The sequence below is a fragment of the Protopterus annectens genome, chromosome 1.part1 (genome assembly GCF_019279795.1).
Source record: "Protopterus annectens isolate FY-2018-M chromosome 1.part1, PAN1.0, whole genome shotgun sequence".
Classification (NCBI taxonomy): domain Eukaryota; kingdom Metazoa; phylum Chordata; order Ceratodontiformes; family Protopteridae; genus Protopterus; species Protopterus annectens.
The window spans coordinates 1,355,780,387-1,355,797,551 of NC_056726.1; the positions used below are offsets into that span (position 1 = coordinate 1,355,780,387).

Here is a 17,165-nt window from a genome sequence, read left to right on the forward strand (position 1 = left end):
ATAGCAGTAGCTCCACTCAGCAAACAATGTGGTATAATAATAAACAACTAGTAACTAAAACCAAAACTGTAGCACAAGGACAAGACCAAAATCAGCAGTAAAGAATAGCTGAGTAAAAAGGTAGTACCCAAAAAAGTAGAGCGATGTACCAGACCATTAGACGTCAGGGCATAAAAAGTACGTAAGAAGAAGTAAAGAGACCAAAAGGCATTAATAACAGAGCTTAACTAAACTGAAATAAAAGACAGAGACCGGGTAGAGTGCCCTGACTAAGAAACCTAGGGAAAACAAAGGCTCCAGAAACTAAGAAAACACATAACAGTATCAATAAAGGAACCCACAAAATGTATGGAAAACAAAGGCTCCAGAAACTAAGAAAACACATAACAGTATCAATAAAGGAACCAACAAAATGCATAAGTATGTGCTGTCATAACAATTAGTAATGTAATAAGACCCCTATAAAATGCAATTGAAAATACTGTCATAACTCTAAAGCACATCTTAGTCGATATCTAATGAACACCATATGGTAAAATTCAGTCACAACCTACACATAAAAAAACACATATATGAAACCACATATATCAATAATAATATAACAGAAAATAAGACATGCATCTCACTGTAAAAAATATTGTCATGTATAAAGCATATTATATAGATAAGCATAGATGGTGCACAGTAGTAAAATTAAAAGAACCAACGTAAAGCACATTTAATGTTAATATATTCATTCAGTCCTGGTGGTAAATCGGCTGCCAAAGTAAGTTGCCATTTGAGTTCTTTAACTTCCAAAAGAGTATCAGAGTCTCCAAAGAACACTGCAACTTGCTCCAGTACTAGGAAGTTAAATTTTTCAAACTGTCTGCATTTACTAGCATGGCGTGCTAAAGCATTATATGAATCCAAGGTTCTAATGGCTCTTGCATGTTCTTTAATACGATCAGAAAATTTCCGGCAGGTTTTGCCCACATAAAGCGAAGAACAAGACCCACAAACAGCTGCATAGACAATATTAATGGAATGGCAGTCAAAATGCTGTCTGAATGTAACTTTGTAATTATTGTGAGGAAAACAAAAACAGACCCTACCTTAATATATTGGCAAGAGACACATGAACCACAACAGAACATACCAGGGGAATCATTATTGTTTACCACATTTTTCACAACAAACATAGGGTCCCTGTTTTCAAAAGCCATACGAAGTGTTCTATTCCGTTTGTATGAAAACATCGGTGCAGTACCAAAAATATTAGTGAAGTTATCACCAGACCTGACAATATTCCAGTTTTTATTAATAATAGTTCGGATCGTCTCCATGTCTCTACTGATCGGTAACGGAAAACTAAGAGACCTGTCTGAAGTCACAGTAGAGTTGTTTGTTTTGGGAATAAAACCATACTTCAGGATAGGTTGAAACTTAGTGTGTCTGTTCAATTTTACCTCAGTAGCTATATGTTCAATAAGGTGTCTGGGGTAGCCTTTCTGTAAAAATAATTCACAGAGAAAATCAGACTCAAGTCAAACAATGCATCTTCGCTGACTATTCTGGATAGCCTAATGAACTGTCCACGCACTACATTTCTTTTCATATAAAAAGGATGTTGGCTAGTGAATTCCAAATAATTATTGCGAAACGTATCTTTCCTGAAAATGTTAGAGACAAGAGATATATATATACATACATACATACATATATATATATATATATATATATATATATATAGATGTGCGTGTGTGTGTATCCTAGTATATCCTTTATAGTTATCCCTTTTCATTGTGGCAGAGACTGGACTGAAAATTCCCCCTCTGCTTTGCCTCAATCCGCACCCCTTTCCTGCAATTTCTCTGCTCACGCTGCCCACCACCAGATCCATTTTCTGACCTTCATGTCACATCACTGGAAGGAAGAACTTTAAAAAAACATCACTCCATGTTCGTAGTTTCACAAACACCAGCATTCTATTTTTGTCACTGAACAGAATACCAGCGTTCATGCTATGTTTTTGATTTGCGGATAGTCTGAAAATAAATGGATGGGTTACAACCCTAGCCCTCCCACTCCAACAGGATGCATCAAATTGGTCAGTGTGGAAACCTCTTCATAGTAGTCTTTTTGGCATACATATTTTGATGATAAAGAGCAAGGACGATATTTCTTTTTCTTCTGGTGCAGGAAGATCTCTTGACTAAAAAATTGAAGTTTTCAGTGTCAGTATATGCACATAGTCTTAAGGTGGCTGTTATTCTAAAATACAGGGCCAAGGAATCAGAGTCTTACACATTTGACATCTTGCCTCAGCCTAAAATTGGCAGGCTTTCCAGTCTGCACTCCCTAAATCCTTTCACCAGACCTGGAGACGTTAACTTATGACTTTTAAAGGGCTTGCAGCCACCATCAGGTCAACTGTCTGTGTCAAGGGATTTGTAAATGGCAAAAGAAACCTTTCTCTGAAGAATCAGTTTCCTATGATTCTGAAATGGCTTAACTATACGGTAATGGCTGGATGTCTTTTCCTTCTTTTGAGTCAGACACTAAGGACACTCTATCCTCTTCCACCCATCAGAGGATTTCTCATTTGTAGAATTTGAAAATGCCATTACTAAACTAAGATTAAGGGATTCTTTAGAGTCGAAAAATTATTCTGTTGCCTAAAAAAGTATAAAGAGCTTCTGGGTTTACCAGAGCTAAAATTCTTAGCCATTTCTTTAGTTACTGAAGACTTCGAGTTTGTCTGTAGATACAGACTACCAAGATCCCTCTTGTCAGAAGCTTGACTGTTTTTCTTGGGTGTAGATTTCTGCAAGTGTCAGTATAAGAACTTAATTGCTTATCCATCTGATGTCCATGAGCGCAAGCAAAGGTGTCTGCTGGGGCTGTGACCATTGCTGCTTGACCAAAGGGCCTTTTTTCTTGTTTTATGAATTTTTTGTCCTGCTATGTAGTTGTCTGTTTTGACATACACTACTCAAAACGCAGAAGTGTCCTGTATAGATAAAGTAGATTTGAATTAAGAATTTTACTTAATACTACCCCTGAAATTTCCTTTGTAACTCGTTGCAATTAGTTTGCCATGTTGAGGATTACCACCCCATGATTTTAGTTCCTGATGGTCTTGATTGTAGCTTATACTTTTACAAGTCCTAAGCTAGCTTTCTGTAAACCTTCGTGTACCATTTCCATATAGGTCATGTAATAAGGGTTGTCAGCATTTGGTATGCACATTCCTGTTATCTCCGCATTCAACAGGCAATTTAGAAATTGTCATATTTAAGTATTAAATGGTTGCCTGTAAACTGTACGGAATATGAGACATGTACTTGTACGATGTCACTGGAGGCACGGTTCTCGTATATATGTCAAACCCAGAGGTGTTGGACATGCTACACCTAAAGAAATCCCACTCCCTCTGAGCTACACTCTCTAGGGTCCTAAACCTTTTCACCACAATTTAATACCAAACACTTTGTCAGTAACACTCACACTACACCACCACACATATGACCTAGACACAGAGACCACCATATGCTGAGGCTGTTAAATGCAATCTTCCTAAACCCTAAAGGCCTCCCAGACATTATTTTTACAATAAACATTGTCAGCATCCTCAAAAGCAGCCTACTGAAAAAACACCCACCACAACACACACACACACAGCCGCATCCCATGGTGGCTCAACTTTTAAGCCCATTTGTAAAGTACAGTGCAACCTAGTATTTTGGTCATAGGAGACTCTGTTGTGCGGCACACACATGACCCACTCCCCAGGCTGACTAGAGGGAGAGTGTCACAGTAATTTGCCTGTCAGGGGTTAGGATCCGCCAGGTCATGCAAGTGCTTAGGCCATTGAACCACAAGTGCTAGTATGTCTTTGTTATAGTTGATATGGGTGTAAAAGACTGAAGTTGCTCCTCATTGGACTAAATGAAGAGAAACATGATGGAGCACTTGGACTGTGCATCCCAGGCTTGTATGAGCCTAGCACTGAGCAGCACTCTATATTCTCTGAGGATGATTTTAGTTGTTTATTTTATTTATTTTATTTTATTTATTTATTTAACATGTGTTTACTGGGATAGTCTGACTGGACAATTGTGTCCATTTTCAGCAGAGGCCCAAGGAGAAAAGCTCCAGCAAAGTGCAGTTTTTACTAATACATGTCATGTAAAAAGAAACTAAGAGGAAAAAATATGCTTTAACAATATAAACAAAAGGTAATATGAGTTTAATAATTGGCATAATTGTTGGTGTCATTTGAAGGGGGGGACAGTATTTGTCAGTATGAGGAAATATGGTCAGCAGACCATGCTGCTTAGCCATGGATGGTCTGCAACTGTGCCACTCCTGGCTTTTGAATATTGGCTAAATCCTTGTCCACCCCCATAATACATTTTGTAGTCTTTGCCTACATGGTAAGCCTTCCGACTTAGATTTATAGTTGTATACTAAACTAACATCCACCAGCACCTTTTTAAGCTTAGCCATGCAATCCAGCCCACTTGTGTCCTTATGTTTCTTGGGCACTTAACTAGTAGGGGCTATGTTAGGACTTTTCTAGAGGTTATGTATGCGGGAGGGTATATTGGGTTAGAATTAAGTACTAGGTTGTTAGTTTGCAGACTTATTACATACATAGCCAATAACCATTGGTCAAACTCAAACCCTTTACATAGCATTTGTGAGGTAAAGAGTAAAGCATCTCTTCCCATGTAAGTATTGTGGGCCTTTTTAAACGTAGCCAGTTTTCCTTGAAAGGTAAAAAATCAAATCCTGTTCTTTGTCTGCAAGGTACACACCTTCACTATTATGCCAGACCCCAAACTTTTACTTTTCATGCATCAGTACTATTTAACCTACCATATTCTCTGATTCTGGAGGGTAAATCTCTGCCCTCACATAGCAAAACTATCCAATGAAATCTAAAGGTGTTGCTGCTCGTTGACAGGAGTCAAAACAAGAAACTCCACTCCCTGCAAGCTCTCCGCACTCTGGAGAATGTAGACACATGCGGTTACTAAGACATGGTTTTAAAGCTGCAGAGAGCACCTTGGCAGTGCAGGGCTATAATACCTTCCACACATTTAAACCAACAACTGAGCAAGAAAAGACAAAAGTGGAGTTGTCTCAATTTATATCAAAAGAAAACACACCTCAAAAATGCTAAACTGTATGATGCATTTGAGCTTCTACGTGTCCACATTACTATTGGCAAAGTCTCATAGGATATTCTTGGAAAAGAATAGGTCTCCCTCTATGACCCATGCAACCCTTAAAATACCTAAATGTACTAGAGGGCTCTACCCATGCAACCGACACCATATTCATGAGCATCTTTAACTATTCCCACTTTAAACTAGGATTTGTACATAACCTCAAACATGCATGCCCAGAGATTTCTGTACTTCGTAAATACAAATGTCCTGAACCAGCTAGTCCATACCCCTACTAGGTGCATTAACATCCTGGACATGTGTGAATGCCCCCCCCCCCCCAAATGCAGTGTCTTCACTGGTCAGGTTGGACCATAAATCTCTGTCATTTGAAGTAACACACAGCAGACTCACAAAGCTTTAGGAACTATTCTGAGGCAAACTTCTTACTAAGTGACTCCCTCTCTTGAAAAACATAGAAAAAATTAGGAAATGCAATACCCAGTATGATAGGCTAGTTTTGTTTATCAGTCTAAAAAAAGAACCCCAGAAGGTTAAGTCCACCAAAGCAAAATTTAATGTAAAAACAAACTCCTACGTCAAGGACAATCACAAGGAATTCTTCAGCTATGTCTGCATTTTTGAAAGCAGTACACAACTTGCCAAATTAATGGTTTATGTAACCACCTATATCTGTACCGATAAATGTTCAGCTGTGTTCACTGTTGCAGTAATGTTTCCATGTCTACTGATGCGGTCTTTCCTTCTTTTCTGTAGCAGTCCTGTAATTAGACTGGATGCTCAGTTAATTATCTGTTACATTCCATCTTTTTACTAATACAAGACTGACCCCCCCCCCCCATTTACATAGTATCTAGAGAGGGGAGCTTTATGAGGCTTTCTGTTTTGGCTGCCATTCTTGGGAAGAGTATGCCACCTGGGTGACTCATGCTGTAGTCTAAGCCCAGAGCCTTGGGGCTGACAGGTGCAAGAAAGAATGAATGATGAGTTGGACATACATGCTGATGTCCAGGTGAGAGAGGCTCTGCCCCGCCAGGAGGTGGAAGTTGTGAAAAGCTGTGGAAGTTGGACTGGATAGAGGGTGGTTTGTGGCTGAAGTCTCAAGTATTATCATTACTGCTGTAGTGAAAACAAACATTTCCAACTGTGGTAAGTTTCTGTACAACTGTATGTTCTTGCCTCAGTGCCAGAAATAAGGCTGCCTTGCCCTCTGAGCTAGAGTCAGTGAATGTTCAAAAGAGTGTACACTTGTAAATTTCAGAAAGCAAGTGGTACTATGCATGTACCTCATGAAATTGTTCAAATCATCAACTGTGCCACCCCATAACATAAAAATATCAACAAAACAGACGTACCAAAGAAGGTGCTCTGCAAATACGTTACAGTTTGACAATAAATGATGATGTTCCCATTTAGAATTTCTAGATGTCAAAATAGACAAAGCAGACTTTGATTCTGTCCATACCAGCACATATAGAAAACCTACTTGCAGGAATGCACTTTACACAATAATAGTATGCATCCAAGGCATATAATGAGAAATATGCTTAAAGGACAGGTATATAGGTTCATAGGTTCATAAATTAGTACTAAGCTAACTGCCCTTATGAGCCATTTTAAGCTTAGCCAATTGTCCCTTGTGAGACTCAAACCCTGCACCTTATGTTTGTAAGGCAAACACCTTAACCATTAGGCCACCCTCCCAACCCTAGAATACTAAGGCTTCATAATGATGATACAGTTGCACGCAAAGTTCTTGAATCTTTGAAAAATGATTTTTTTTAGAAAGGGGCTATCGAGAAATAGAAATAGGTACCTGCATCTCTGAAACTTGGAAGCAGAGATTAGAAAGATGCAGGCCTTATTTTAAATCAACTACAAGCACACATGCAGTAGGATGGTAACAGGACTCTACCAGTAATATTTTTAGTGTGCCTCTACAATATTCTAGTGATATAGGTCATTATTGTGACATTATAAAGAACAATTGGAAGATACTGAACAGTGTACCTGAGTTAAAAGAGAAGATAGGAAGTACTCCACATTTTTCTTTCAGAAACAACAAATCCCTCGTGTAACATCTTTGTTATAAGTCCAGTATGCTAGAGAATGGGAACCCATTATCTGACAGGATTGGTACATTTCCTTGCAGAAGTTGTTCAGCCTGTAAATTTATTTTTACCTGTCTGTCATACACATACCCAGTTTTAAGATTCACAATTAATGTTGATTTTTATGCTGATTGCAAAACGTGTAACCTTGTATATTTTTCTTTGTCGACTATGTCATGCATTTTATTTTGGCAAGACAAATAGACCCTTTAAGGATAGGGTCCTTGAACATCAGAGACATAAAGAATAAAAAAGATAGTAATGCCTTAGCAGCACATATTATGAGCCATGGTACTACACACTCATTTAGGTTCTTTGTATTGCAAGTTTTAGACACAAATTTAAGAGGAGGTGATTTTAAAATCCACACTGAAACTATAGAACAGAAGTGGATTTTATTGTTGAATGCAGAAAAAACACCTTGTCTAAATGGGGTTTTATCACTGAAACCCTTCCTGAAAGGGTGTAGACTTGGACATAAATAATATGTTTTATTTTTATAAGTACAATATGTTTGCATACATTTTATAGCTGTTTTTATTCAGTATGTGTTTTTTTTTAATTTCTTAACTTTTTGATGACATCATAATTAAGGGCTTTTTATTGGTCACACTTTGTATAAAAGACTTGTATTTTTTTTAGTTAATGTTGTCTGATGAAGCGGTGTGGTCGCTGTGAAAGCGCTTACCACTCTTTTGGATACATCTATTAAAGTTCCTGGATTTTAGCCTGTTGGTTTGGTATTTCTTCATTTATTTTAATTTATTAAATACCCATAGCTGTTTGCTTCATTCTCTAAAAAAGTAGTAGGGCACAAAGGTATTAAAAATAACCCTGGCCAAGCTGTTTTCTGATTGCATCCAGTTTATTTTTATTTTGTTTTGTTTTACAAGGCATACAAAAGGCCTCTGGAATCAGCAGCCTTGTCACGCTCTTTCAAAAATGGTGACTGCTTTTCTGGCTTTCTTTAGAAATGCATAAGTGGATGAATATTTTTGTGACAAGCTGCATAGGCTTCTCTAAATGCTTTTGCAATACACTACAAACTGCATGTGCTGTCTAGGTCCCAGCCTGTCTTTGATGCTACATTTATTAGGGGATGTTCCCATGAGGCAACACTCTGAAGAATGAGTTCCTGATTGACAGTAGGATACAGGAGATCCCTTCAGATCCTGAAGTCATGGACTTTGCATACTTCTAGGTCTGAGTAATCTGCATACTCACTGATGTTACCCTGTCTTCATCCCCTTTAACCTTTGAGGGGAGGAGGCCTAGATCAATGGGGAATGGAGATCTAGTTTTGTCTCCATCTCAGCATGGGCCACAAGAAACCCAGAGAATAAGAGGACTGAGGCTTTGTAGATAGAGGGGAGGGGTTAAAGCTTGGTCAAGTTTCATGTACCATGCCTTTAGGACCAGGGTGGTCTTGTATCCTGCCAGTAAGCGAGGATACAGTAGATCACTCAGATCTAGAATTGTGATACGTCCATAACTTTACTTTTTTTTTCCCCCTCCTACCAACCATCGCTGTTGCCTCCTAGATGTCTTGTAATTATTCCAGGTTTTTAGCCTAACTGAACATGCACAACTACTTTGAGTAAGACATGCTTGTTTAATTTGGCCTTGAAAGGGGCTTAGGCTTTTCTGGACTTAATGCCAGTTGACAGCGAGTACCAGTGTCTTTTTGTTATAGCATGCAGAATTCCTATATGTTAAGATCTCTGGTGTGAGAATCTGTTCCTCCTCCCATAGGAACACCATTTTCATTTTGATACCTCACATTTTTGTGCAGTGTTGTCATTTTTAACTGCAGGATATTTCTGACAACACCAGCCATTAGGGAGTGTAGTTTTAACAGTTTGCTAAGCCATTTGGTGTTTGAGGCATGCTACTTTTGTTTGTATCATTCTTTGTATTAAGGATTCTTTTTTTTTTTTTTTTGCAAATGGTTAAGAAGGCTTAAACTGACCATGCCGTTTGATCTGCTTATTATGACTCCCAGACTTAGAAGTCTTACAAGTTGTATCTTGGTGTCTGCCATATGCTTCAGGCCAGAGAGTCTAGGGACATGAGTTCTGATTTGCATTATTTTATGCCTTGGATATATACCATCACAAGTATTACAGACTGGTTGTGGCCTTTACAGTTTGGGCAGAATCCATCAGGGTTGCCTTTCAGTGTGTGTTATTTGTGGAGTCTATTTTTTTTGGTCCTGTAATTCCTGTAGAAAATTTCTTAGTAGAGTAGGTTAGGATTCTCTGGATTTTGAGATATTTTTGTTAAGACTGACAATAGCCATGGTATTAGGACTGCTGATAAGGGGGCACTTTTATTAAAAGTCATTTCAGTCAGATCATTTGATTGCATTCACTTTTTTGAATGTCACATTGATTGAAAGGTCAGCTGGACAAATGCCTTTCTGTAACATATGCAGACGTCAGTGACTTCAGGGCCAGAGTTGGAAGCCTGTGTTAGGTGTAGATTTAAATTAGGCCTATGTTGTTGGCTTCAGATTTATGGTTAAGATATGTGTTGTATGCAGTAATTTATAAAGGAATATGTATCAAGCTTTGTCTGTTGCAAGGAGTACTGTGAATACATTGTGTGTATGGTAGTGTTTTATGCATTTACAGAGAATTTGTTTTTCAGTGAAGTGTTTTTTTTCCCCGTGTGTTGAGTTCTGACTTTGTAGATTCTGTATATTTGATTGAGCATGACCTTGTTTGAGTAGTGTACTGCAGTTCTCTTGAAAAAGACTGGGAAATAGGGTACCTTCCATGGCATTTGATGCTCACTAGCATTTCATTCAACAAGTATGTTTATCTTCCCTTTGTCTCCAGTCGTTATAGCAGTTTTTTTTTCTCTTGGGACTTTTTGTGAGCGAGTTAGGGAAGATAGGAAATCAACTTTGTTTATTACCTGTATTTTCTGACATTAGGATGCATTTCATTCCTAGTGGCAGAAGTACCCCGTAGTGGAAATCCCTTCCACTGGGAGTACCACTTGCTTGCTGGGTGTTGTGTATGTTGCAACTTCAACACTGGGATATTTAATGTCACACCAAGTAGTTTGTGTGACTTACTTTGTATCTCAAGGTATCTAACCATGAAACAGCAAAGTATCATTTTCAGTAACATAGTTGGTTTAACTGAATACATACATTTTGATAGGTGGTAAAACAGAGTTAGTTTTACTATTACTTTGCTTGATGGCCTGTGTTCTGGACCAGAGATGTTATTGCAGATTGGCTTAGAAAGATATAGTAAACATCTGAATGGCTTCTTTTCCTCAGAGTACGACACACTGCTTACTATTTATCCCATCTTTAGTAGTTGTGGTGACAGAAGAATGGTATGACACTGCCCATCCATTGTCAGTTTGTATAGTGCATCTTCTCCCTTCTGCATTGATAAAAGCAGGGGGTATCTATTGAAGTTGCAGCATTACTGCAACAGGACACTAAACCAGAAGAATTGTGGAAATTCCCCTTTATGTTCAGGGTAAGTTCATGGGAACATGCATGAAAAGTTCAGGGAGATGTGTTTATGCTTGTGGGGTCTGTGAGACTGAGGCTATTTAGGAGTATAAACAGAGTACATAATTAAACAACTAAATAAATGTAAAATTGCTCTTATTCTTGTTTTACAGGTACAGCCTCTGTAGCATTAGCTGGGTTGTTAACTGCTCAGAGAGCCATAGGCAAACCTATCACAGAACATAAGATGTTGTTCCTTGGTGCAGGAGAGGTAAGTCTGATGATTACTTAACTGTTGTGTGTGTGGTTGCGCGCGAGCACGTGTGTGTTCTTCCCTGTATGCAAGGGAGGAAATTAAGTTTGGTTAATGCATCAATTTGTTCATTCTAGAACAAGCTTTGTAAGAAAATGTGGCAACTGTTACCTTCTCTTTGGTATACTTTATCTTAAGTAACCCAATGCATTTTGGCAATACAGCAAATACAAGCTAAATGTAAACAATAATGTTAGTGTGCAAAAGGCACAACATAATTCAGATTTTTGTATTCTTCTGATGAATCTGCAGCTTAGTTAGAATCCTTTGGTGTCCTGAAATTAAGGTGAAGATTTTTATTTATATAGCAATATAGGATGTGTTCCAGAGTGCTTTATACACACAGACAGATATATGCGCACACATGTGTACACACACATACACTCGCTTGCATATGCACACAGTGTACAGCATTAGTGAATCAACTAAATATTTTATTATTTCTGCAGTTAAGATTGTGTAGTTATGGTCTCCAAATTCTGTGATCTGTAATTACATACCTAAATGGTATGGTTTTCCCCTTGATTTTTAAAAAATTTTTCTTAACATTTTTTTTTTCATGCTTTCAGTTGTTGCTTGATAAGTTGCACTGTCTTTAGCCTCACTGTGCTTTGCTGGTAGCTACATGTGCTGTATTATACCTTCTGTGTTTCTGTAATACCCATCTTGTACGTTCTGGCCTTCTTGGCAGCTGTATAGACACCTGACATCAGTCAAGCAGCAGCCAATCAGTTGATGAGATGTCTGTACAGCTCATCACCAGTCCTCCCCCTCCTTCGACTAGCAGTGGAGTTCCTGCATTGAAGTCATTAATGTCATCCTGCTTCATAATTAGGCACTGCTTACCAATGTATTTAAGCAGTGTAATTGTGTTGTTTCCTACTTATTTCATTGCGCAGCATGAAAGGTTGATTTCTTAAAACCTTCTAGTCATGTCGCAGTTTAGTGCAGAGGATTATGGCTATTAGCTGCTAACAAGCTTTACCCTGAGGTCCTGAGTATGATTTCATCAATTTTTGTTATCCGTTGTAAGTCTCTGTGAGACTCTGAGCAACTTTCATAACCAGACACTGCTGCTAGGCTTTCAACTAGTTAATATAATATGCAGATAAAGTAAGTGCTGGTGGAGATGCACATTTTTATTCTATTTTTAGCTCTTGTATGAGGTTTGGCAGTCAGACATCCTGTTACACCATGTCATTCCCCTCATTCTGCCATCCTACCCAACATTTAGCACCTCGCATTATCTTGGGCATTAATCTTCTCTTTAAAGGGCAGTATTTTTCAGTAACCTCATCTTATAGCAAGGCATTGAGGAAGCAAGAGTCAGTCAGGGATTTTCTGTATCCATAGCATCATTTTATGTCTAGAGATCAGAGGCAAGTGTTGAAGCCAATAGGCCTGTTATCCATGGTTAAGTTTTATTTCTTCGTTGAGCTGTAATCATTCTCCGTTGACTGTTAGGCATGGTGTGGTACCTGCTGTGCTTATTCCTTATTCTCTGCAATTGTACATAGTTCCATACACTAAAATGATGAGTTTCTTAGCAGCGTTATGCATCCCCCCCTTTGCTCCACCTTCTTAAATGGAGTGTAAACTTCTGGTCCAGTTCATAGGTGCTGCTCAGACAGTTAGTTGTATATTAATCCCGTCTAGACAAGCTGAGCCAGCATCAGCCTCCCATTGCCACACCTCCCCAGTCCAACTGTTCCTGTGCCCAGGCTGCCAAACCAGAATTATGTGGGCTATAGTCAAGTAGTCAAGGCTTTATCCCTGTGTGTTAAGTAGGGTATTTGGTAGGAGGAGTGTATTTGTCTTTTTCAGGTCAGGCACTTGTATTTATTGTTTAACATTTTTATTTTTATGCCACTACTGTCTTGCATTTTGTTAAATCTTGAGATGGTAAACATGGTAATACACAAACTATTTGTAGGCAGTCACATAGTTCACAAAGCTCTCTTTTGCACTTTCATTATTCACATTGGCTGCTTGTATACATTCTCAAAATACAGAGCAGTTCATAAAACTTGAATTTGGAGTGTTTTCATGCTTGCATCATGTATGAAATGCTGTTTTAAACAAACAATTTACTCTGTATGCAGTAATATTTTGCTGCTTTCTGTGGTACAGAGAACTAAAACCCTGATTGTGGGCCAAGGTGGCCAAGGTTTGATTAGGTACCCTGCCACTTGGGGAGCAGGATAGAATTGGGGTAGTGAGTTCAGGGAGTGCTCTGCCTCAGGGGATAGGGAGGAGTACATGTCTGGAGGCACACGAGGTGTAAGGATTTACACAGTAGAGATCAGAGGAATGTACATGAGGTGCCTGCTGAATGGAGGTGCAGGTATCTGTAGCCATACATCACTTTTGGAGTGAGACAGAATTCCTATACTTTGTTGTTTAAACGTGATCTTTGAGCAACACACGCTGTGTATTCATGGGAGTTAGAAATTAACATAAAAACCCTAGGCCACCACTAATGACATACTACTTACTCTACTCCAACCCTTAAGGCAGTGGATGGGCCAAAGGGTTTTTCATGTATTTTAACATTTTTAAAGGTTACAGACATTTGTTAATTTGTTAAGCAATTTGCAGTCATTGTAGCATGTTTTACTCTAAGGTTTTCTGTCAGCTGCATGTTAGTTTTTTGTACTAACCAGGTTGCATTTTAATTCTGTAATATTCTCAAAATGAAATTTACATACATTTCCTGCAGTATTAAAAAAATCTGAAGAAACACGTTCTTACTGAATTCGATTATATTCTGAGGTGATGAGAGCACTTGGAGTAGATTTTTACAGTGCTGCGATTACATCTACTTCCTACTTACAGTGTGATACCCAATATTAAAACCGGGTTTGTCTGTAAGTTTGGCACAGAGATTTAAGACTAATGTTGATAAAACAATACTATACAGCAGTTCTGGGTTTAATGCCAACAGTCTCCATTTGCTTGCTTTGAGTTCTCTCACGGTGACAGTGGATTAGCAGTACATTTGTTCATGAGGTACCATCTGCTTAAAAAAAAAAAATTGAATATGAAGTGCTTATACCTAGCAAGTACTGGTTCTGTATATACAGTCTAGAATTACATGTTTGATAAGTGGCTGTATGTTTACATGGGAATATGTTCACCTAACACACGGCTTTCATAAATCTGGAAGAATATCATTGGGAGTCAACTGATGTGCTTCTAATTACTTTGTAGGAAACTGCACATACAGTTCCATTCTTTATTAGTGATATTGCCTTATCATATGCCTAGTGAGCTGCTTGTAATGTCGTTTTCATACAAATTCAGTGTTTAGCATTGCTGTTTCACAGTGTTTTGTTTACATGTAGGGGTGGCTTGTTTGAGGAATCTGCATCTCCTCCCTTGTTTGTTTTGTTTTTGTGGGTAAGTATCTTTTATCTTCCCCAAGCATATTGGTAGGTGGACTGGGGATCCCCTAAATTGCCTGTAGACATGTTTAGCCTTTGACAGACTGGCATCTTGTCCAGAATTGGTTCTCTGCCTCGCACTTTTTGTTTACCAGAATAGGCTTTGGTGTCTGCACTACTCTGAATAGTATGTCAGATATCATAAAATGAATGACTAACTGAACAGTAAGATGTTTTGCATGTACATCTTCATTTATGATCTAAATACCCCTCTTTATACTTCTAAACCTCTTCAGGTGTGTTAGCAGATGTCAACCATTATCATTCCATAATTGTCTTATTTTATTTTATATACCTATTTATATATATATATATATATATATATATATATATATGTGTGTGTGTGTGTATGTATATATATATATATATATATATAAGAGAGAGATGGATGTGGATATAGGTACCGTATGGTAACGGGGAGCATGGTTACTTCTGCTTTTCTAATACAAGAGTTTTCATTTTACAGTGTGATTTTATAGTGAGTCCTCTACCCAACATGGGTTTTGGCCAAACCATAGTACAGCTAGTCCCCTTCTATCTTTCTGTCATACAGTAACAGAGGCTAGAGGCAGCAACCAACTGGTATACTGTCTATTCCTTGACCTCTCAAAAGCCTTTGATACAGTATCTCACTCTAATCTACTTACTGAAGTATCTCATATCAACTTCTCCACCTCCACAATTCACTGGTTCTCCAGCTGCCTTACCAACAGGCTTCAGTGTGTCGTGTAAGATGCCACACACCTCTTGTTCCCCTTTCTTAACTATCCAAACAGGTGTGCCCCAAGGCTCTGTTCTTGGGCCTGTTCTTTTTAATTTCTTTACTGATAACCTCCACTCTTTCTGTTGCAACTCCTCTGTTATAGAATATGCTGATGACTCTACTCTCATCACCCTGTCTGACAATATCACCCACCTTCTCTCACTTACCCAAAACTCTGTCCTCGCTATTGGAAGATGGTTAGCAGACAACCAACTCAACTTAACCCCCCCCCCCGCAAAAAAAAAAACAAAACCCTCTTATTTCTCCCAAAATCACTATCCCATCACAAAACCACCTTCAGCATCTCATCACTCAACATCATCATCAAAGCAGAATCCAACACAAAGCTGCTTGGTACCATACTTGATAAGCACTTTAAATTCGACCTTCACCTTTAACAGTGTATTAAACGGACACGTCAAAACTGGGACTACTTTATAGGAGCAAAAAATTCCTTTCATCTGACTCCAAACTCTCTCTAGTTCAGACATTCCTCCTCCCCTGCCTTCTCAATGCCGCTCCAATACTAACAAACTTACATACCACTCTAATCACCAAACTAGAACAAACATATAATAAAATGGCTAGATTTGCCATCAACCAACCGTACAATTCTCACCACTGCCTTGCTCTCAAGAAACGTCAATGGCTTGAATTCCCCGAACAACTGCTTCTATCACAGATACACATCACACACTCCATCCTTAACCAAACCTATTACCTGCCCCTTCCTCTCCACACTAGTATCCTTCTGTACCCCAAATCACTGTCTCCACAGCTCAAACCAACAGCTGCTAGAAATTTACAAACCCAACAGAAACATTGGCAAACTCGCATGCAAATACTGTGCGTCACAATCCTGGAACAACCTCCCCTATATTATTAGAAACACCAAACACACTAACCTTTTCAAAAAAGGGCTAAATAACTTCCTATCCAACTCATGGTCCTGCCCTTGCTAGGAACCTACATAGAGTCATTATGTAGCTCTTATGGAGTTCATTGCTCAATCTACAGTTTATATAAATATTCTCAATTTCATACTGCATGACTTTTGTATCGTCATTTGTATATAAATGTTGTATTTAATTCTAAATGGAATCATTACTTGTATTTAACTTTTTATCTAGACATGTTAACATTTTTATTTGACCTACTGTTACTTATTCTTGTTGTTAACCTCAAATGAAAGAGTCATAAATATTTTTATTGTTTTGTAATCCAGCTTTTCTCCTCGGGTCTCCACTAAAAATGGGCCTCTGGTTCAGTTGGACTAACCCAATTAAATGTCAAATAAAACAAGTAAATACATTTGTATTACTAATAGTGCTCTATATTGCAACTTCAATATAAATTTATTTTTATTTCATGTAGTGTTACGCCCCCCCCTTTTTTTTTTTTGATGTGTGGGTGGATGACAGCACATTTCTTTTTACACTGTGGTTTTACTGACACTGTGGTCGCCTTTAATGCATTGGTTGCACAGTCTGTATATGATACTGCTACAGTGCATAGAGAAGTTTGTTTGGTGCTGAGTAATGTTTCTGCAGGATATGGGTGGGATCCCTTTACTGGCCTGCTGCCGACCATTTGGGCATTCACATTTCATAGACATCAGATGACAACAAGTAGTCTAGCTGTCTGACATTTACAAGACTTAAAATGTTTGTTGCACCATGGGGTATGCCTTCTAGTAGATAAAGCCATCATTGCGTAGAGTTTCTGGTTGTAGTCAAACAGTACCATCTACTATGTGTTTCATGCCTAGTCTGCATGTTTTTTTTGTGAGAGCACTGATTTGTATTTTTGTACACCACCTTTGCCTTTGTATAATCACATTGTATGTGCATACATTGTTTAATCTTCTTCTTCTTCTTTCGGCT

The 17,165-nt window shown here is 38.4% G+C and overlaps 1 protein-coding gene across 8 annotated transcripts in view; it reads left to right on the forward strand.

Annotated features, from left to right (window-relative positions):
- The window catches only part of ME2 (malic enzyme 2), a 1,978,505-nt gene that overhangs the window by 1,254,311 nt on the left and 707,029 nt on the right, over positions 1–17,165 (forward strand). For all 8 annotated transcript variants that reach the window (XM_044082071.1, XM_044082092.1, XM_044082073.1 and 5 more), the window contains one exon: positions 10,937–11,034. In XM_044082071.1, coding sequence (XP_043938006.1) covers positions 10,937–11,034 — 98 coding nt within the window. The remainder of the gene's footprint in view (positions 1–10,936; positions 11,035–17,165) is intronic.